At 39.0% G+C, this 22,731-nt stretch overlaps 1 protein-coding gene across 4 annotated transcripts; it reads left to right on the forward strand.

The window, feature by feature from the left end:
- Positions 1 to 861: 861 nt before the first annotated feature.
- On the forward strand, positions 862 to 20,643 carry LOC134620582 (OX-2 membrane glycoprotein-like). 4 transcript variants are annotated; one of them, XM_063466791.1, is made up of 8 exons: positions 862 to 994; positions 2,639 to 2,718; positions 2,820 to 2,987; positions 4,251 to 4,574; positions 5,373 to 5,702; positions 8,439 to 8,723; positions 9,063 to 9,164; positions 17,573 to 20,643. In XM_063466791.1, exons 3-8 carry the CDS (start codon positions 2,918 to 2,920, stop codon positions 17,575 to 17,577), a joined length of 1,116 nt encoding a protein of 371 aa, XP_063322861.1. In that variant the 5' UTR covers positions 862 to 994; positions 2,639 to 2,718; positions 2,820 to 2,917; the 3' UTR covers positions 17,578 to 20,643. The 4 variants fall into 4 exon arrangements, with proteins under 4 accessions (XP_063322861.1, XP_063322862.1, XP_063322863.1 ...); XM_063466792.1 differs by having other exon boundaries at positions 2,858 to 2,987; XM_063466793.1 differs by lacking the exon at positions 862 to 994 and adding an exon at positions 2,240 to 2,361.
- Positions 20,644 to 22,731: the final 2,088 nt, after the last annotated feature.

The raw sequence follows: 22,731 nt of genomic DNA on the forward strand, positions 1-22,731 counted from the left end.
ATGTGACTCAATCCGCAATCAAAAACACATATGGCTAAGATACCTTTGTCATATTGTTATTAGAAACCCTGATGCTCTCAAGTTTTTTACTAAATCTGAAACCTATTGGCTGTCTTCTGTATTTTTCTACCAGACAGGTGATCATTGTATACTTAACATACAGTACTTAACAAAATGCATTTAATCAAACTGAATCAGAAGGTCTGATTGTGTTGAATGTGTTGTGAAGCTTTGAGAGTTTGTAATTTAATTTCATTGTCTGCATGCATGTTTGTAGCTGTGTGTCTGTATTTTTTGTGTGTGTGTTTATTTTTGTAATTTTTGTTAATACAATTTTCACATTGATTTTTATTTTATTTTCATGTTTTCTGTTCATGAAATAAATCATTTTATATAACTGCTTCCACTTTTTCCATGTAATTGTTTTCACCTTCATATTTACTGCTGCTTTTTTCTGTTACATTTAAAGATGTATATAATATAACAGAGGTTCAGGCCACTAAAAAAACAAAAAGACAAAAAACAGGTTTGGGGTCATGACCTTTTTCATAATAATCTAAAATCCAAATTCAACAAAGAACAGAAAAAGAGGTTTATAATAACTCATAAATATTTTTAATGTTTTAATGTTCCCCTTTATTTTAAAAAAAGCGACTTAGTCTACTTGAAGAAACAGCTTAAACAAAATAAATTAAGGTTATTTTTGAGCTTCTTTGTAGCAGATTAGCTCTAATAACGAATGGTTAAACCTGTGCAGCTGATTTCTTGAACTGCAGTTGCGCCGTTCGGCCTCTGGGGGTCTCTGTTTGTTCATCTTTCCCGTCCTCAGAGGGTTGTTTGCAAAGTTCATGGGCTGAAAAAACGCATCAACACGCTGGAGTCTTGGTTTAATGTACGAGCTGTGGATTATACTTTTCCAGTTTCACCTCACCTGACACACAGGGCGAACGCCGGGTCCCGGGATTTGTCTTTGCGGATTAAATTCTGTCAGCAGGTATTTGATTTTTTTCTTTTTTCCTTGAAAATTCTGAACAGTTTTAAGTCCGAAGCACCGAAGGACTGAAATATTTTTAAAGGTTAACACTTGCATGCTTTGCACTTATTTCTTTGAGCGTTTAAATTGAACCCACCTGCTGTCAAATTCTTCACAGCATCTTTAACTTTGACCTTAACCTTCATAGCGAATGACTGTGTGATCGACTTAAAATGACTTGGATTAATATAAACTCAAACTTTATCACACTTTTCCTGTTTTGCACCTGTGAATAAAGTATTTTAAAGGATTGATATTTACTTAGATATACTTACTGATATTTACTGTGCATTTTTCATGCATTGCACTAATCTGTCCGTATTATTTTATACTATAGTATTATATAGTATATTATTAAGTACAGTGATTTTCTTATGAAAAGAGAATTAGTTTGGTTATTTGAAAAATATAAATGTGATAACTTTGATTTTAAATGTGGGGGAAATTATCTTTGTGTGTGTGTGTGTGTGTGTGTGTGTGTGTGTGTGTGTGTGTGTGTGTGTGTGTGTGTTGTTTTATTTATTTAATTTTTTTTTTTTAGAAATCTGTTCAAGATGTGTTCAGTCTGTCTCCTGAGGCTGGATTTTGGTTGGCACCCAGGTTTCACTTCCTCACTTGTTGATCTTGAAATGTTGTTGTCAGTCAACTTCTAGCTCCCTCGCTGTCTCTTCCATTGATGACTTGCCTTGGGTGTGAAGAAAATTAGGCTGGACTTTCACAATAAAAGCCTACATCTGTTTGGCCTTGTTGACTGAGTCTCCCAGCCTACTGTGAGACATCAGTATGGCTTTATAGTGGAAAAGTGATTTAACTGTTGCCCAACAGGAGCAGGCAGCTTGTTTGAAGCCAGATGGCCGACAGTGTAAATGGTGCAAAATAATGCCCGTAAAAGCTGTGAGGTCTGGACGTGGTCTGTCTTGTGGTTTAGGCGGGTTTCTCTTTACCAGTAAGTCCACTTCACCTGACTCAGAGCGAGTCTGATCAAAAGTCACTTTGTGCCAAATTCCTCCAGCCTTTTTCTCCAGGATGCGGAGAGCTGATGCGAGCCCAGTACAGTTCACAAGTAAAGCCACAGTGGTGACTTTCTATTGTCTCTGTGAAACAATGAGAGCAGAGCTATGCCAGAGTATGATGTTTACAGCTTACTCACTGCTGGGCTCGACTGGTGATTGCACACCCTCTGCTTTGCATGTCCTTGTGCATGCTGTGCTCACCTTAATGACTAATGCTCCCATCCCATCCTCCATCTTCAGCATCCGGCCACTGTAATTCCTTTGAGGTTGCAGATATTGATGTCGAAACCTCAGGGCTTGATGTTGTCTAGACATGTAAGAGGTGTGCTTGTGTTAATAATTATGGGCTCACCGGAGTGAGCGCATGCTGTTGATTAAGATATAAAACCCCCTATTAGACTCCAGGTGATGTCCCTTGAATCAGCAGCTGTTGTTGTTGATGCTTACAAATTGCCATAGCAGCAACTTTTAAAGGAAACTAACCGTGGGATGCACAGATGTCCAAAAGAAAAAAAGAATACTAAAGAAAAAGTTTAATTTCTTATGATGCTGAGGTCTTTGCTAATGTCCTCCTCTGGCTTTCCCATTACAGCTGACAGCTTCCCAGGAACATGCAGGATCTGTTCTGACCAGCAGCGGCTCAACAAGTAGAGCACTGGACAGCTGACAGGGGTATGATTTTAGGAATATTATTTACTTTTTTCTTTTTCCTGTTTATTTAGCCAGAAGCTGTAAAAAGTGCTTAACCTTGAGGTTTCCCCTCTGCGATTAAGGTTGTGGTCAAACTCCCTGACTGCGTTTGTGTGTGCAGCTGCAGTCTGGATGTAAGATTGGGTCAGCGCTTGAGTCGGTTACCCTGCTTCAGTGTGCGATGTGTGGGTCCTCTATCTCACTGCGTCTGCTGCTCTGGATCGTAGGAGTAGCTGTCTCTACGACGCAAGGTATTCCAGATACGTGTGCGTGTTTATTTTTTTAGGTTTCTTCTTTTTTTCTGTGTTTTTGCAAAATGATTAAAGCCTCCTTTTTTACATTATGATTACACTTGCTGCTATAACCAAAGTTTCACAATGGCCTAGGCTGTTTTCAGAGCAGACTGTTAGTTTACAAACCGTAGGCATGAGATTACAAAAGTCAGAAAGAGGAAACTCTAACTTTAGTGAGTTCGTTTTTGTTTAATGGTGAGCTTGGTTTTGCATGGAATTGCCTCTGCAAGAAAGTAACTGCGTATGTCCTGATTTGTCTTCATATTTCTCTTGCTCTATATCGTGGCTGTAATTAGTTTTTATTTTTAAGAGTTAAAAAACATGCAATGAGTCATCTAAGATTGAAGCAGTTGTGCCCAACCTGTTTGACTTCTGTTTCGTGTCGCTGGAACTTTTAAGATGTCTCTGAGCTTAAATACAGTTTGTGATTATTTCTACATACCTTACTAGATTCATTAGTTCGATGCATAATTGTACAATATTTTTGCACAGCAGCAAATGTGTTTATCAAAAGCTGTTTAGAAAAGATGGAATTAGCCATCACCAGTTGGTTGTGGATTTTATTCTAGGACTTTTACCCATCGCTGTCTTATTTTTTTTAACCACATCTGACAAGTTAGAAGCCGTTTATTGGCGTGCTTTAATAAACCAACCACAAGTCTGTACTGACATATCAGTAAACTTTGAAAAACCCTAAAGAAAACATTTATTTTTTTAGGGTTCAGAATAAAGATTTTAAATTATATTCTAATTTCATTCCATCTAGTCAGAGAGTTCAGAAATCTGATGGGAAGGCCCCCTCCTCCTTCTACTTGTGAGTGATGGGTTCTGAGTATGTCCTGGGTAAACCCAGGACACACTGGTGAGATTATGTCTCTTGGCTGGCCTGGAAACACCTCTGTATTACCCCACGTGATCTAAAAATGGATGGATGGAATTTTGTATTTTTGTGTAAACTTCGTTGTAGGTTCTCCATTACCTGGGCCATGGAAATTCTTGAAGGCATTAAAAAGGCCAATCAGACCACTTTTAGTCCAGCATAAAAAAATTTTCCAGAAAAAAACAAGTCCAGATACCCTCTTTTCAAGCCCTCACAACTTTGTAATGGAATGTTTTTTGTTTTTTTTTTAATTCAGTGTTACTCTTACTTCCCCACATAATTACCAGTGAAAAAGTCTTTAGAGTTACAGGAGCTGACTCTGTGTTTGTGCCTTACGTCAGGTAAGGTTTTAGCTCCCGCTAATCTGACCGCAGAGGCAGGTCATCCCTTACTGCTCGGCTGCAACATCACTACGGAGCCAGGTGATACGGTCCACCAAGTGCGCTGGCTCAACAAGCACCACAAGCTCATTCTGGCGTACGAACAGGGGGTGTCGCCCCGCATCAGTCACCAAGACCAAAATGTGCAGCTCACTGTCTCCCATCACAACTCTAGCTACATAACCTTCAAGAAAGTGCAGGCTGCTGACAGCGGCTGCTACCACTGCATCTTTGATGTTTACCCCAAGGGCACGCAACAAGGCTTGGCGTGCTTCAATATCATCGGTGAGACTAAATCTTACAAATATGTCTAAAATGAACTTTAACCTCAGAGCCATTTTTAGGAATGTTCCCATTCTGTCATGTCTGTGGAAGTGACTGAACTTTGAGTTTCTTGTAGGTGTTTCAGCTCTCATCTGAGAAGCTTCTTCAGTTCTAAAACCAAATGGTGGAGAGTCCCAGGTATTTAAACTCCAGTGGGACTTGTTCCCCTAGAACTGAAGAAGCTTCTTGATTGAGAGATAAAACCTCTTCACTAGCCTCCAAGCTCCTTAGACTCATTCTACGATAACAGCCTTAATGGTGGTTCTCATAACATTCCCTTCATTCTGTTTTCTTAAAAACAACAGTCTTCGGTATGCATTTTTCAAGGTTGCAGCTCCAACTGACATTTGAACTTTTGTGCCTTTATGATAAAGTCAAAGCCTCTTTTGCAACTGTGTTTATTTGTGGAAGCCACATTGCACAGTATCAGCTTTGTTTTGCCTGTGGGCTGCAAAATCCTGTAAAACCGGAAGTAGCAGGTTAAAGTCTGAACTCTCAGATCAGCAGGAGCAGGGGAGCCCACCCAGGCTGCTAACCTTAGTGCTTCCTGTTGTTACTGCTAAATGTGCTCATACATTATTCTTATTTAAAGACCATCTCTTCTACCCTAAAAGCTGCATGCAGTTAATGAATATCAGTGTAGACTGCTACTTTTCCACACTAGATGACTGTAAAACACTTTGGATCAACTCCTGTTATTTTAAAATCTGCTGTATAAATAAAAATGACTTGATTTGACTAGAATTTTCTGTGTACCAGGAAAAGTGCATTTCGATGGCAATAAGACGGCCATAAGTGGAAAGCCGACCACCCTTTCATGCTGGTATAGCCTCCCTGGCAGGGTCCGACAGGTCTTGTGGAGGAAGACAGCCGAGCAGGGTGACACCACCACTGTTGGCTCCGTTGCTGAAGGCAACCATTACAAAATAGAGGAACAGTTCAAGGGTCAGGTCAGCCTGAGCCGAACCCTGGGAGACACTGAGCTGACGATAAAGGCTGTCCGAACGGAGGACGAGGCCTGCTACACCTGTGAGTTCCACACGTACCCAGATGGCACCCGGGCTGCCACCACATGCCTCTCTGTTTATGGTGAGATCTTATTTTTTTGTTTACTTGGTTGTTTTGTTTTGTTTTTTACTGTATTTGGTCCTTGGAAATTGTTCCCTATTAGGTGATGAATTCTATGTTATCCAAAGTCTGTCATTACATATAGCTGACAAAGTTGTCATGACATTTAGTCATTAGCAACTCAGTAGCCATATTTTATCAGTGCTTCTATGCATGGCTAATCTCCACAACCCCAGCTTTGAATATACTCTTCAAAGTTAAACTACAACCCTCCTCGCCCGAATTGAGACAAGCAAGGATCATACACTGGATGATTGCTCAGGCGTTATTTTAGGCAGGCAGTAGCCATGATAAGTAGTCATGGTAGCTTATCTTATTACCATGCCATGTCAGCTGATATCCTTCTACACATCTTATTGGTAAATCTCATATAGAGCCCCCAATTTAAGTTGCCTGAGCTTGACAACAGCTGCTACCCACCTGCAAGCCACTTTGCAACCCATATCTCCCTCAGAGCCTACTTTGATGCTGTGAGTGTCGTATCTATTATATGTGTTGGTCCTTGCTGCTGCTCTCCCAGCAGAACAACAGAGCAACAGCAATCTTCTCATTGAAATACACAAAAATCTCTGTCTGTTTGTTTCTTTGACCACCAACTTGTCCTTCAGAATTAAGAGTTGAGGAACCAAATTTGTTACACAGGTATATCTGAGACCCCTGATTGTTCTTATCTATCTCATATATTGTGGCATAATCATGTTGCCGTGCAACTACCTAGCAACAAGCTAAAATTACATGTTTTTGTTGTTTTGGTTTTTTTGCCTTGTATGAAACAAGGCAAAAAATAGCACTATAGCACCTTGTGAAATTATCCTTTTGCTATTTCACACTAACATATAAATTATACCCACAAATCCTGAAAGATCTAGCAATGTGGGTTTTTTTTTTTCTTTTTTGTGTTTAGACACACAGAAGAGCTTACAGGTACAAACAATACTGGAGCATGGGCATTTGCTAGCAAATATAAACTAGAGCAGATTAAAAAAAACAATTTTCTTTTAGCTTTAGTTGTGTTAGGAGGCACACCTGCAATTTTTATTTTATAATGGAAACACTTAATAATAATAATAATAATAATAATAATAATAATAATAATAATAATAATAATAATAATAATAATGATGATGATGATGATGATGATAAGGCTATTTCTGGACATCTGGAAATGACTAATGTGAGCTGTTTCCAGGAAATGTCAGATAAATATTTCGCTGGGTGTTGACATGGAAAAGTGTTTCCATCCTTTCCATCAATCTGTGCCCATTGTTAGTGTCATTTAGAACAAAAATAATATGTTGGAAAAAAAATTAAATGGCATGGGACCTGCTTCTTCCTTGAATTGACCAAACTGATCATTCCAGTTGAATGAGTAGCGCTATTGTTAATTACCCACGTGGAACATGGACCTCTGAATGTAAAACATATTATTAATAATATTACCAATCCTGTATTTGTTTACAGGAACATTTATACAGTACGGGTTAGTGTCACATACTAGAAAGCTAAACTAGTTTTCTTCCCTAAACCTGCCCCTAACTTTAACCCAGAACATGATGCACAGAACAGAAAATCAAGGTGTGGCTGTAAAGTTCGGGCTAAATACACTGGTGCTGGCGCCTTTCTATAGTCTCTGCCTCATCTTTCACCCTCTGGGAAAAGGGTCTTGACATGTACCACAATGAGGATATACTGAAGGCTGAGAGGAAATGTGTACTAGTGTATGTGTGTGTGGATCCCATATATAGCTCAGGAAAAGGAAAAGCAGTGTATAAACAAACCACAGGCAGCTCAAAGGTGAGAGGTACTGGAGAGGGTCATTAACTACTGTTCTGATCTCTTTTTTCCCCTCAGTGAGAGAGAGTTGCTTAGACCACTATTACACTTTTACACATGAATTATACTTCTGCATCAGATCTACTCAGTAACTTATGCCAGAACCGGAGTCCCATTTTAACTGTATGCTGCAAGCTTCCACGTAACCTGGCCTGCGCCTCCTGAGAAGTGTAACTGCATTGGGTCAGTGTATACCACAACTTGACTTGAATGGTGTGCAAAGTTGTGGTGTAGAGAAAAAAGGAGTTTGGGGTTAAAACGTCAGTTAGGACGTAGATTTCCATCAGAAGACTAAATGTAGCTCTAGTGATCATGAGCAAAAGTTCCAGGAGTGTGAGTAGTTGCTGATCTTCCTCTGTGAGTGCATGTGTGGGTGCTTTTGGAGTGATAATGAGAGAGGGGTGTCACCGAGGGGAAAGTGGTGATTAATGTGGGATGGAGCCCAGGGGATGAGTGGTTTACTGTTTCCCTAGACACAAAGCCTCAGTGTGTGTTTGTGTGTGTGCGTATGTTGCTTTCCTAACAGGCTTTGCTTTTGTCTGAACTGTTGGAAGCAAAGATCCAGACACACACATAAACACACACACAGTCAGTAAAAGCTGCTCTGGCTCTGTTCTCTGTCTGGCTTTTGTTTCCAGGCCTGTCGGAGGACGACTTGTGTCACTGTGTCGTCGGGGCAGAAAGATTGACAGGCGATGTTCTCTGTTTGTCCATCTTCATTAAGAAGGCAGATGAGCAAATCTTTGTTTTCTGTGGTGTAACTAAAAGAATACTGAAAAAGAGTAACACAGGATGAAAAAATGACCTAAGCAAAATTGCAAAATAAACTTCAAGCGGCCACTAACTCAGTCTGTCTCTCTACAGTTTTACCCAAACCAGAGGTGAGCCAGGTGACCTCACCTTCAGGGATCACTGAGGCCAACTGCACGGCCAAGTCCCGGCCTGCGGCGGAGATCACATGGAACGTCGGCAGTGACAACCGAACCCTAGGCCCACCCTTTTCGTCGGCCTACGAACAAGGCGACGGTACAACAATAGTGACGAGCACGCTACTCTTCCAGTCCGGGCTGTTCAGCGACCTGTCCATCAAGTGCATCGTGCACCACCCGGGTTTGAATAAACCCCTGATGATGTCCCTCAACACAAACAGTGAGGACCTCCTGAATGATGTCTTGTCCTGTCACACATTATAGCAAATATAATATGCCATAATGTGTAAAAGCTCCTTTACTAGGAACAGGAGCTTTTGTTGACAAATGTGCATCCTCTGCTATTTTAGTGCTGGGTAATTATGGCTGCTTTGATGGGGTCCCGAATCCTGTAATGCCACATAGTACGGGAAGGATTATTTTTAGTACAGAGAACCTTTCTTGTCTTACCACATCACCTAACATGTTTAGTCCAGATGTCATACATAATATATATCCTACTTTTAGACATCATCTGTGTTTTGGAGGAAATGTGAGCTTGTGTGTTTGTGTGCCACAGTGGGTCCAGCCATGGTTATCCTCATCTCTGTGTGCGGTGTGGCAGCGGTCCTCCTCTTGTGCTTGTGTGTGTGTCTCTGCAAGTGCTTCATCTGTACGGATGGTGAGTCTAAAATCTAAGCTGTTTTATAAAAAAAAAAAAAGCTTCACATTTACATTTCTTAAATAGCATGCAGTTACTGGAGTGCTAGGACTTAGCTTGAAGCAACAAGGCCAGCCTTGCCGTTTAGTGGTGTCAAAAGGCATTTCGGAAATGCAGGGAGTGTAGTTTTTGCAATAATAAATTACAGCCTGTCATCAAACATAGACTAACTTCTGTTACAAGACTATATGAAGATTTCCCTTATATGGTTGGCACTCTCAATCCTAGTAGCTCCAGAAAATATGGGTGAAAAAAGTCCATAAGAAGCCCTTTGAGGAATTCCCTCAAAGTTCAGCAAAACAGTGACGTTATTCTGGGAAGCCTTTATGAGGAACCATGTAATTATATATGTGAAGCAGAAGAAATTACCAGACTTTTTTTGTTGTTGTTTTTTTTTTATTAAATTTTGCTTTGCTTAAGGTTTTCTAGGCTTTCCTTTGTCACAGGATGTCCATGATGTGAGAAAAACCCTCAGTGCATATGCAGTGTTTGTCTAGTTGTCTGCTGTGCTGGCCAAGTTTTGAGTGCCTCTTGTCACCGTGACTGTGATAAAGTGTCCACATTTCTTCTGGTTACATGAACAGAAAACATCTTGGCATTTATGGGCTGTGACATACCAAATCAGCCTCCAAGAACTACAGTAGCACAACTACTGCTTCAAGGACTGACAGATAAAACTTGTTTTCTTTTCAAAGTTAAACCTAATTATTTTTGTCATTTGTCATTTTGAAAATGAACAACATGGGGAAAAAATTTCTTGAATGCTTGTATGTAAAGGAGGTAGATCATATATCATTACCAGAGTGTAGTTCCCTTTAGCTACCTTGGCATTTTAGCTAGTTTTAGCTCAGAGTTTACTCTCGTCATCCCTATTTTCTAACATACTTACCATATATATTTAAGGATTGGTGGTGTCTTCACTACCAAGTTGAAACAAATGTGACTCTAATGTATTCTAACTTAGTAAAGATTTACAACACTGACAGCAAAAATTTAAATATTTGTTTGTAGCAATGGGAGAATAAATAACTTCTCAAAATGATGAGCAAACATCAGGAACTAAAAAACAATTTCAAGAAAGACATAAAAGTAGCTCCTCAAATGACCACTTCAAGCAGCCTTCAAAGTGGGTCAGTGTCCATTGACTTACAAATTGTTGAAATATCTTTGGAGCATCAAACAGTGTTGGTCTCTAGAGCTAATTTGCCCCTTCTTGATGACAATGATAAGTTACCAATTTCTGATATTTTGATTCTGATAACTCATTTGTGTCTTTACTAATTTTTTTTTAATTTAAGCCCTGTTTTTGATGAAGATAGAATCCCATTTTATACCACAGATAGTATAAAAGTACAGATGTACCTTGATAACCAAGCTAACTAGCCAGCATTAGTTGGTGACAGTTGGTGATGTCACAGTGGCATCTTTAACTTAGTCTTTGGAGTTCAAGTTGAACTAATTAGAAATTAAGAACATGGGTTTTTGTATTTGTATTTGTTTTTTTAGTTCCCATTGGGCATAAAAAATGTGTTTCTTTTAGCTGACATTATTAATCCATTGTGTTTTGCAGACAGGGAAAATGATAGGAATACAAGGAAGCATAAATCACTTATTAACAATAAATGCATAGCCTGAAAGATACTTAGCTGCCAGAAAGGAAACCATTCACAGCTTATTTCTGCCAATGTTAATAGCTGTGTCTGCCAATTGTGATTACAAAAAAGGATATTACAGTTTATATTTTTTTATATATATAATTACAGTTAAGTTGGAGATTTCTGATGTTTCAACTGTTTTTATTATAACAAAACATGAAACACACTAACAGTTACCAGAAAACACCCTCTAAAGGTCAATATTCAGCTTCTTTTCACACTCAGGCGGTATGGCAGATGCCTTCCCCGAGGTCACTGACACTACCTTCCCTGCTGTTAACACCTTTCCCACAATAATTACTGGGTGAGTTGCCAGTGTAATGTGGCATGTGGGTGGTTGCCCATTTCCCCCTTATCATAAATTATCTCCACACCAAAGGGAGGCAGGGAAACTCTGACTTGTGCTGTATTGACAGAGGCCTTGGCTTGAAGCTGGTGCTCTGGCTGGCAAAACAAAAGCTGTAAAGGAAGAAAAACAAAAGTGGAGCTGATGTGTCAAGGTCGGGTCACATGACTGTTCTTGACATCCATAGCTTTAATACAATCTCACGCATCAACAACAGTCAAAAAACTCTCATCCATTATAGCTTAACCTCTTAAGACCCGAACTCCTCCACGGCATGCATTCTTAATTTCTCTTTGATATTTGGGCTGATTGGGACCTGATGAATGTAAAAACAAAGAATTACCAGATTTTTTTTTTTTACCTATTTTTTGTTTCTAAGAAAAATGAGAGCCACATATGAAGATATTTGTTTAAAATCTCAATAGAACAGTAGCAGTATAATGTCCTCGTAAGTGGATATCAGGCCCTTGTAGAGCAAAATTTAGTATTTTGGTCTAAATAACCCAAAATGTGATGTCCACATATGTTGACGCCAGGTCCTAGGAGGTTAAATATGTCATCCCCTCATGGACATTTTTATGTTTGATTTTTCAAAGATTTTTTTTTTAATTTTTAAAAGATGCATTTCTCTTTTCTTTTCTTTTTCAGCGATGTTGTAAAGGTGGGAATTCACTGCACTGCCCCCTTGTCACCTCTTCATGTCAAGTTTCAAAGCTAGGTTTTGCCCACACAAGAGAGTCCCCATTCATGCTGCTGATTTAAGGGTGGTTCTGTTTTTGTCAGGGACACTCTTAAATACTATGTTAGCAGTATGATTGATTGTGCCATGTTGGACCAGAAAATTGAGCGTGGGATATGTTGAATAGATTGCAGTGGCTTCGTTGTAAAAATAGATTTTTCCCAGGAAATGAAGCTCTTGTTTCCTTGAAACATTCCTTGAACCACAAGTTTCCTTGTTTTCCAACTATGTGGGACCTGAGCAGAATAACAAGTGATTGTGCCGATTGTCTGGAGTTAGCAGGCAGAAGAAAAGACCCTCTTTCTTGGTCTAATCCCTGAGACTAAGAAAGAAGGCAGACATTAAGGGGGCCTGGATGAGGGAACTGTGACAAGTCCTAAGTTGAAAGGCTGCCCAGTTGATAACAACGTCCCCTCTCATACTCAGCTGTACAGACACACTCTTACCATATGTATTTTCCAGTCTTGGCCAAGTTGGGATGTGGAGCAAACACAGGCTTTTACTGTGATGTGATTCAGATTGCAGTTAGAGCTGTGATGCAAAGTGTCTTTGTTTTTACTTTTAGATAACCTGACAATTTTTGTTTTATTTTTTAAAATCAGACAGTGCAACAATTTCATGTATACTGATCATGTAATGATTTTATGATATCACCTGATGACACAGTGATTAAGCCAAGATCATCACTGTCATTAATGGACTTGGTAGAAAAGTTAATTCTAGTAACAGGATCAATTCACAATATAAACATAGTAACACGTGTAAAAATTCAGCTGCAACGCGTCTTTCTCATACTGGGATCTAGTTTATACATATGGATTAAGTGTTATTTGCATATAAAAGTAGAGTACTGTGAAAAACTCTTGAGACACAACTTTGCAAAAACTATTTTAAATAGTATCTTTAGGCAGATTATTGCTAGTATTTTGCAAAAAACACAATTTCTTCCCATTTCTTTTGTTAAATCTATGAAAATTGCCAAAGATAACACAGTTTGAAGTGCAGAACATAGTATTTTTGCACTACCAAGGGGATTCCCAAAGAGCTATTAGCTGAAAACTGGATATGTCTGCATGGTGTGCAGTGTGTCCTTAAAAAATCTGAGGAAATTGGACAAGTGGAGGACAAAAGAAGAAGTGTCATGCCTAAAAGACTATACAGCAGATGAACAGTATCTGAATGTTGTCTCCTTAAAAATAAAAAACAAATCACACAGAACCTGAGACATCTGACCTTTCAGAAGCCTCATCAGAAACGGTCTCAGTGGAAGGTTAGTTTAAGTCAAGAAGGTCTTCCTAAGGAAGGAAAACGGGGAGTAAAAGCTGAGGTATGCCAAATTACACAATAACTGGACTGAAAATTTGTGACAACAGGTCTGATGGAGTTATGAATACAAGTTTGAAATATTTGCTTTAAATCATTATCAATATGTACAGAGGGGGGCAGCAGAGAGGTAAAAATAAAGAGTTTCTACAGCCATCTGTAAAAGTCCCAGGCACAGTCATGGTTTGGGGACACATTTCAGCCAGTAGTGTTAGTGATCTTGTCACTAACACTACTGTCAAACTTGATGGAAGTATGAAAACAGAAGAGTACTGTCAGACTGAGATTGACCATGCCATACCATCTGGAAAGCATCTGGTTGGAAAAAGCTTCATTTTTCAGCACGACAAACACACTGCCAATGCTGTAAAAGGGTATCTTCATAGAAAAACACACAGTCGAACACTCAGTCATGGATTGGCCTCCCCAGAGCCCAGACCTCAACATTATTGAAGCAGTGTGGGATCATGTTGACAGAGAACAGAACAAAAGGCAGAAACATCAAAAGAAGAGCTTTGAATGTCCTTCAAGAAGCCTGGAGAACTATTCCTGAAGACTACTTAAAGAAATTACTAGAAAGCTGCTTAAGAGAGTTCAGGATATATTTAAGAATAAAGGTCATCATGCAAAATACTGACTTTCAAGGTGATTAGAATGGTTTCTGGTTTCCCTTTGTAGTCCACTTGAAGTCCAAGTTCTTTTGACCTGATGTTTTTGAAATGGCGTCGGCTGCATGAAGGTTAAAATCTTGTGTAGAGAACAAGCAAGGGCTTTCATTTGATTAAATGCAATCTAGAAACTCTTCTCATGGTAATTTAGTTTTTTATTAGCTATTGTAAATTTATCTGCCTTTGTCTCCTGGCATGCAGGAGAGGAAGTCTTCAATCGAATATGATTTATCCAGACATCCTGGCAATAATGGAAGCATAGAGAACCTAGTTTCTTTCCCCAGCACTACGCCAGCACACTATTCAATGGGTTTTTAAATTGGGTCAAGCAAGTCCAGTTGTAGTTTAAAAAGAAACAAACATGAGTGATATTCCTTTTACATATCAGAACAGCCTTCTGCTAAGTTTGTCTGTGTTTCAGTCCTGCTAAGGATCTAATATTGCTTGTTAACCTTGTAATTGTAATCATGTCTGTCATTTTTGTAGGCATGGTCGCTGCATGTGATTGGTAGATTTAACTACACATAAGATGCTAGGGGACCTGGCTGTACTCACCTTGCACTGTTATGAGAGCAGAACTGTTGTTAATGAAGCCATGAAATCCACCAAAGAAATAGTCTCCATGCAAGTCTTGTTTTTACATTACTTTTCCTAAATATATCTGTGGAAAAATAGTAACAACCACAGTTAAAATATCAGTTTATGCATTCATTAAAAGTATTAATCTAATTTATAAGGACTCTAAAGGATATGATTAACAGCATAATCACCCAAACCAACAAGAACCATCATGTTTTGATTCAAATCTTGCTGAGTGCTGGAAACAAATTACAAAATAACCTCTTTTGTGAAATAACCAAAACAAAACAAACTATAGCAGGTTGCCATGTGTTTCCAAAGATGTTCTGACTTACAAAATTAATTTTATGGCTTGTAATGTAATTTGCCTTAATATTTCCTACCATTTTCTTCAGCAATTCACCTCAGGACAGAAATCTGCACTTCCTCTGTGAATTAGAGAAAAAGCTGAAAATCCTGCAGTATGCACCAGCCGGTGCACAGTAAATCTCTAAAACTATTGCTGACAAAAGTGTCTGAAATGCCCAGTTACAGCGAAACCCACTGTGGATCCATTGAGGTACTGTAATGTCTGCGGTTGAAGACAGACCATGAAAAAGCCACAAATAGGCCCCGGTGGTTCCTGCTCAAACAGTGGGTGTAATTCGCACTTTGCCTGCCTCGATCTCGGCTGGGAAGAAGGGCCAAGGCCGGGGCCTCTTCCAGTAAAATGTTGCTGGTCTATTTGGGGCAGTGTTTGCATGATTTTTGGCGTGGTTGGGTAGAGATATTTGAACCACAAGGTCCGCCACTGGCTGAACTACAGCTAAAGATAAGAGTGTGAAATCTTTAATCATGTAAAGAAAATGTTTTCAGTGGCATCTTTTAATCTGAGGCACCAGAGGAAATATGGGGCTGGCACCACATCCGGTCCAGCACACAAACACAGTTACCACTTGAATCATGGGGGCAGAACTGATAGCTCCCAAGATATCAGAGGGAGGACAAAGGAACAAACTTTACTCTCACGTTATCTTAAAAGGAACACGGCTTCCTAATGTGGAGAAGGTGACACCTACTGGTTGCCACACTGAAACAACAAACAGCTTTAACAAGCATTCATTTCCCTCTGCACTAATGATTTTCCACTAACTCACAGCACAGTTAACCCGTCGCTGACGCTCTAAATGTCTTTTAGCCTCCATGTGTCAATTTTGCAGTGGTGCTATAGACTTTCCAAAGAAGACCTCTCTAAATAACTCACATTGCTGCCACATGTAGATTTAGGTGTGGCAGGCATTTAATTATGTCTGTGGAATTCATGCAGTGTTTCATTATTTTGTGCATGTGGTCTTTTTAGATACAAGGGGGCGTTTGGGGGATTTTGTGAGTGCACAGACGCGTAAGGGCTTGCTGTGTTTCTTTTTGCATTCCTGTGTGGGATTTATATCAAGTTAATACACCCTGTCGCCAATGACATTGTGACATTTTTACATTTAGAAATTCTCTGAGAGCTTCTTTTTATAGACTAACCTCAAACTCCGATCTTGATTAATAAAACTGGATGATAAATCAAACAGTTATGTATAGCCACAGCTTAAGAGCCAACTTTGGATTTAAAATTACAAGACTGAGTTTATAAACAGTCCAGTTACTGACAATGCCATGTAGACTGGGATTTTTTTGGTCAACTTGTGTAACTCCTTTGAATGTCTCAACCGGTATTTTTGATGGATTGACATGAATGTTGCTCATGTCCTAGTTGCTACACCCATCTTTCATATCATGTTCCTTTTTCAGTGGTCTAAAATGCACATACTAAAAAGCTACGTTTCCATAAAGCTATGTTTTATTAAAATGGCTATAGACTGGTCCATTAGCTTTTCTTAACCCTTATAATTATCATAGCATATGTATGCATGTCTGTTCGAGACACGTTACGCAGTCTGGATGGAACTTTTTACCAGGATTATCAAAATCTATTTAGCTTCTGGGAATTATGTTTATAATTCTCAAATCCTAATAGATCATCAGCTAATGATCTATTAGCTGATGTCAAAATGAGCAAATGTTACGTATACGTGTACCTTGTTGCCATTACCTGTACAGGTACATGTATGTGTTTTTATATACATTTTGCGAACTTTTTTTAGGCCAGTGAAATGTGTTGCTATCCAATACCTGTAAATAAGCATTTGTCAAACATCTTGATGCATTCTCAATCATCCAGGAAAGTAAATCTCCAAAAGTTGATTCTGTTCATCTGGACGTAGCGTTTTGAGGGAGTTTTGATCAATGGTCATGAGAATTTGCATAATTATGATTAAGGAACTGACCTCCCAGCCCATTGTTCCTTCAGTGGGCTGGTTGCAGTCATTATGCAAATGTACTGTTTATAAGATTGGGTGAGTCAGCTGAGACTGAAGAAGTCACTTGGATGAGTGACGAAACGTTTCTCCCACAAAACGCTACGTCCAGATGAACAGAATCAACCTTTGGAGATTTGTCAAACAGTGACACTAATAGTGCCTGTCACTGATTACTTTGTCTTAGACAATATGAAACCTGCAAAGAAGAAAAATAAGTACATGTTTTTATTATCCATTTGCTTGGCGTTGTGAGTTTTTGCATTCTCACTTCAAACAGAGATATAATGAAGATAAAAATGATAACATGATAAACTGACATACACACCTGTGTTTTCATGCATGATCCAAATGAACAAGTGCCTCAGGCCTGGAAAAAAACGCCAATAGGGTGGGTTTTGGCCTTAGTGTGGTTGGTTTCTTGATAGTGTTTAAAACCGATGGAAAATTTAACGAGTGGCTAATGGACCAATGTCCTAGAAACCTGATGTTGCCCTCATCAACCTGAAAAAGTCTCTTTACTAATGAAATCTAAACAACATCCTACCAGGAAAAGGCGGTTACAGTCTGAACAGGACATGCAAGGCTGTCAAGGAAGGATTGTGTGATAGATTTTGAAGTGGAAAATTAAACACTGTGGAAATTTTCCGGTGGTCTTGGGACAAAGGTGCAGGCATGGCAAATAACTTTGTGTGTCTGTCTCTTTCTATCCAGACTGATTTGGAGTCTGCCGTCACCGCTGCTTTGATGAAGGTCCAGCAGAGCTCTGAGCCTGACCTAGCTGCTCAGCACCGTGCCCTTCAGTTCAGTATTCAGAGGAAGGAGGAAGGGAACAGAGCTGAGCCAACACTGGGCTGAGCTGGGAGGGTACTGCTAGTGTGGACACCAATTTACTACAAAGGAAACAGAACTAAAACCACATTATTTAATGCTAGTTATTATACTTACGGTAGAGCACTGGAGATGGTTGTTGATGAAACCCTTTTATATAAAAGATAGCAAGGCTGAGAGATGCAGAAGTAGATGTGGCAAAATGGAGCTCCAGTGGTGAGATTAAACAGTGCGTCCTCTCTTAAGAAGTCGTTGTAGCTTGTGTACGTGTGTGTGTTTGTATGTGTGTTTTAGTTATTCTCTGATGTCAGACAAATGGTGTGATAAGTTATATATTTTTTCAGCATTCGGTAGCTATATGATTGTATGGAGTGTCATGTAAATTTACAGTTATGGTCAGAAGTTTACAAACACTCATCGAGGGTATGAATGTCATGGTTATTTGAGGATTTTAATGATTTTGTTGAACTTTACTTTTTCCAGGATGGAATGATTGTGCAATATAAATCTTTAATGACTTTAAAAAACAAGACTTGAGTGAACAAGTTTGAACTGATTTTGGATTTTCTTTAATCCACACAGGGTCCAAATTACACATAAAGCCTGAAACACCACACTAACATTTGGTTAAGTGTCCTTTAGGTAGTTGCACTTTAGCCAGATGTACTTGGTAGTCATCAAGAAGCAAAAACTGCTCTTCTTGCCAAAATTTGTAGACTTCATTTAAGTTGGTTGGTTAGCTGACACAGACCTGGCTTTAAAGTTTTGTTCACAAATTTTCAGTATGGTTGAGGTTTAAGAAAACCATTCCAACAGCTTCATGTCAGCCCGTTTATCCCTTCCGAAACCAGTTTTGATGTGTGTTTCATTGTCCAACTAGATGTTGATTTGAGGTGAAGTTGCAGAATTTAGAGGTAGTGATTCTCATTCATTATTACATTTACTCTGTGGAATGCCCCCAGTACCACTGGCTGCAAAACAGTCTCCATGCCTTGTGTCATTGTGGCTAGACAGCTCAATCTTTGTCTCATCTGACCATGAAACTTTTCTCCAGAAGGCATTTGTTCCGTGCGGGCTGCTACAAATTTTAGTCAAGCTTGAAGGTGTCAGTTTTGGAGCAGAGTCGGCATCTCAGTCCATGGTGATGTAAAACTGGCCTCACTGTGGACAGTGATGCTGGTGTTCCAGTAGTTTCCAGCTCATGGCACGCTTGAGCCTTGATGTTCCTGAACATCCTAAGCAAATTCCTCAAATCTGATGGTGACACTTTTGGTCTTTTTCCAGATCTTGGCAAAGTGGTGATGCATCTGAATACCTTGTACTTACTTGTTTGAACAGGATGAAATCTGCAGTTGTTTAAAAATGGCTTCAAGAGACCTTCCCAACTTGTAGATATCTACAATTCTCCTGCTTAGAACTTCTCAATTTTTACAATATTAGTAAATCCAATGAGTGCTGAAAAAACAAATCCTTTTTTTGCTAGCAATTGAAACTACCAGTTGTAGTCAATGATGATGACTAGTGAGACATTAACAGGCTTTGCTCTTGTCAAGTTAAAGACAATGTAAAACCTTTAGCGCCACTTATTCAAAGATTTAAATAAGGAAATGTATGTATGTGAGTCTGTATGCATCTTTGAGCCTGTGTGGATTAAAGAAAATCCAAAATAAGTTCAAACCTATGGAATCCTGTACAATCATTCCACCCTGGAAAAAGAACAGTTCAAAGAAATCATTGGAATGATGAGTGTTTGTAAACATCTGACCACGACTGTAACTACATTTTTTCTATCATGTTTGGAATTGACTACTTTCCATTTCAAATATAGTAGATAATAACATGTTGTTGTGTATATAAATATATATATATCTATATATATAGATATATATATATATATATCATATTAAACCCTTTTAAAACATAGATCATAGATCACTAAACTAGAAAAAATGTTGATGTCATATATATGTAGGTGTCATCAGATATTAACTGAAAATCTCTTTAGATTTGGAAGACCAGAGGCAAAAACAAACATGACACAGAAAAACCAAAACCACCAAAACCGTTTGGACTTTGTGATTGTGAAAATACTTTGTTTCAGAACCTTTTAAGGTGGCTGAACATTTCAAGCCACATCACTTGCTCTTTGCCTGATTGCTGTGGGACACCAATATCACCACCGCGAAGCTGTCGCATCACCTGACATCCCTCCATTTGTGGTTGTGATGTAGAGAAGAACGATGGCTAAAACAGCACCAATTGTGAACTTGCAAGTTACGGGAAAGTAAAAAAAATCTGACTTTTAGTAAACCGGCCCGTGTGAGTCACCCTGAAGGATGGTTTGTGGTGGAAAAGAATGAAAAGTTTGTTATTTTTAGCTGCTGCCTGCAGGACAGAGACGGGTGGTCGACCTGTAACCTTTGTGTGCTCGGTGGTTAACACCGCCCAAACGATTTCTGTGCACATGAATCCTGAGAATTACTGTTTGCATAACTGTCTGAGAGATAGAAGGCGTTTGTGTGTCTTTCTACGTGTCTGAGTGAGTAATCTGAGATCAAAAGAAACACAGAGTGCATCTATGTCTATGTGTGTGTTTGCATTTGCTGCCATTGTTGTACAGTATTATAACTTACAGAGTTAAACTGTAGGGAGCACCAGTGCTAGGTTTATTGGCCTGCATGGGCAGTTATTGGTTAATTTTAAAAACTCAGAGTATAATGCTACAGTGAAGTCTGTTATCTGTGTATATAAACACAGTTTGAAGGTTTAAATATTAATAAATGTCTTTGGTGATAAGAAACTAACAAGCTGATTGTGTTGCTTTTACAGTGTTTTTCCTTTTTTTGTATCAATAAATCTGTTAAATAGTGTCCTGCACTTGTGCTGCGAGATAAATCTTAAGCTAATGTGGATCAGCACTGGGTTAAATAAATAAAAAACTTTATCTGCCGTCCCTTCGCTGCTTCTTTTCATTGATTTTGCTTAAGAATATCACAATAGTATGAAGTGATACCCTCATACTTGCTTGGATTCTTTTGAGATTGTTTGGCAGTGATGTATGGGGACTGTGGGTGTTACATACTGAAACTCATTTCCTCCACAGCCCACTGCTGTGACTGTACTGTTTTACTTTCAGAACCTGTGAGTGGTATAACGGCATCTCCTTCTTTGGAAAACAAAAAAGAACAAAAGAATAAATCTGTGACTAACCAATGCAAATATTTTAAGATTAAAATAGCTTTAACCAGTTTAACATTTGTTGTTTCAAATATTATTTAAATGACTCACTTGTGAGTCAAGTTTCACACCAGAAAAAACCTGAAAGTGTGCAGTGAGTTAAACCTTACAGTTTGTATGCTTTTAAGCTTAAACTGGATTTTGGTTTCATTTTGAATTCAATTACCACATATAAACTAACATCATTGGTTTCCTATTATTTTGTTTCAAAACGGCTGCTTTGAAATAGGTGCATCCATCCACTTTCCTCTCTATCCAGTCTGGGAGACAAAAAATCATACGCTGTCTTACTAGAATCACCAAATAAACTAAACAAGCATTTCTTTGGGCCGTGGAAGGAAAGTGGAGCAGCTGAAGGAGCGTCGCCATGCTGTTCTTTAAGTACAAATCAGATATTACAACACAATGAATGCCTAAAATAATCACACTATTTTCAACATCTACAGTCTTTTTCACAAGACTCTATGCAGTCCTGGGAAAAGCTAAGCAGACAGTATGATTCAGTAGTCTGTGGAACCACCTTAAGCAACAACAACTTGAATTGGTGTGTTTGGCTTTTTCTGTCTCTCGTATCATTATGGAGGAATTTTTGCCCAGTCTTCTGTACAACGTTGCTTCAGTTCATTCACATTTGCAGGCATTTGTTTATGCACAGTTGTCTTAAGGCCTTAAAGGTCTCTTTGACTGGGTCATCGTAGCACCTTGATTCTTTTCTTTTTCAGCCATTCTGATTTACATTTGCTGCTGTGCTTAGGATCATTTTCCTGGCTGTGCCAGGCTTTAGCTCTCAGACAGACAGCCTCACATCTGAGTCTAAAACACTTTGGTCTACAGAGGAGGTCAGCTCAGGGCGCCCAAGTCCTGTGGCAGCAGGAATAACCCCAAATCATCACCTCTCCACCACCGTGCTGGGGGTGTTTGTGCTGATATACTGAGTTTGATTTTTGCAAACTTGGAGCTGTGCATTATAACAAAACATCTGTACTTTGCTCTCATTTGTCCAAAGGACATTGTTCCAGATATCTCGTGGTTCTTTCAGATGCAACTTTGCAAACCTAAACCATGTTGCCATGTCCTTTTTAGTGAGAAGAGGCACTGTCCCAGAAACCCCTCCAATCAAGCCACACATGTTCAGTGTTCTTCCTGAACTGTGTTGAGCATTTAGCCTGCTAACTGAGGCCTGTAGAGCCTGAGGGGTAGCTCTTAGAGTTTTTCAGTTTCAATCTGAGGTAAGGGGATTGTAGAGTCATCCATGTAAAAACTGTGGCATAATTTGCAAAAAATGCTCCAGATCTTCTGTTTTTATAGAGGTGCTCATACTTAATTAGCTGATCAGTTAATCAAATACATTTGATTACCAGCACCTCACTGCTACCCTCTTAATTCCAGTGGAAGCAGTAAGGGTGTACTCAGTTTTTCACAGGACTACATAGAGTGTTATTATTATTAAAACTGTCTTTACATGTGACTTGTGTATGTTATGAAAACAAAAACAATGTCTTCTGCTAATTTTTCTGTAAATTTTCATTTGTTTCTTGTCTTTTTACAAAACTTTTTTATCTTCTTTTTTTGTTTGTTTGTGTTTTTGGTTTATTTATGTTTCTTCCTGAGGTGAAGCATAACCATTTTTGCTTAGTTTCCACTGGTTTACTCATTGCTCAACTTCCTTTTTGAATGTTTTAAGGATTTATTTATTCACCTACAGCGTGGCAGAAATAACATATCATCAGGCCAGCTGGCTGCTAAGTGCGAAACAGAGGTTTACTGTTCTGCCACTAGAGGGCGACCTTGTTTAACTTGATTTA

Source organism: Pelmatolapia mariae, linkage group LG23 (genome assembly GCF_036321145.2).
Source record: "Pelmatolapia mariae isolate MD_Pm_ZW linkage group LG23, Pm_UMD_F_2, whole genome shotgun sequence".
Lineage (NCBI taxonomy): Eukaryota > Metazoa > Chordata > Actinopteri > Cichliformes > Cichlidae > Pelmatolapia > Pelmatolapia mariae.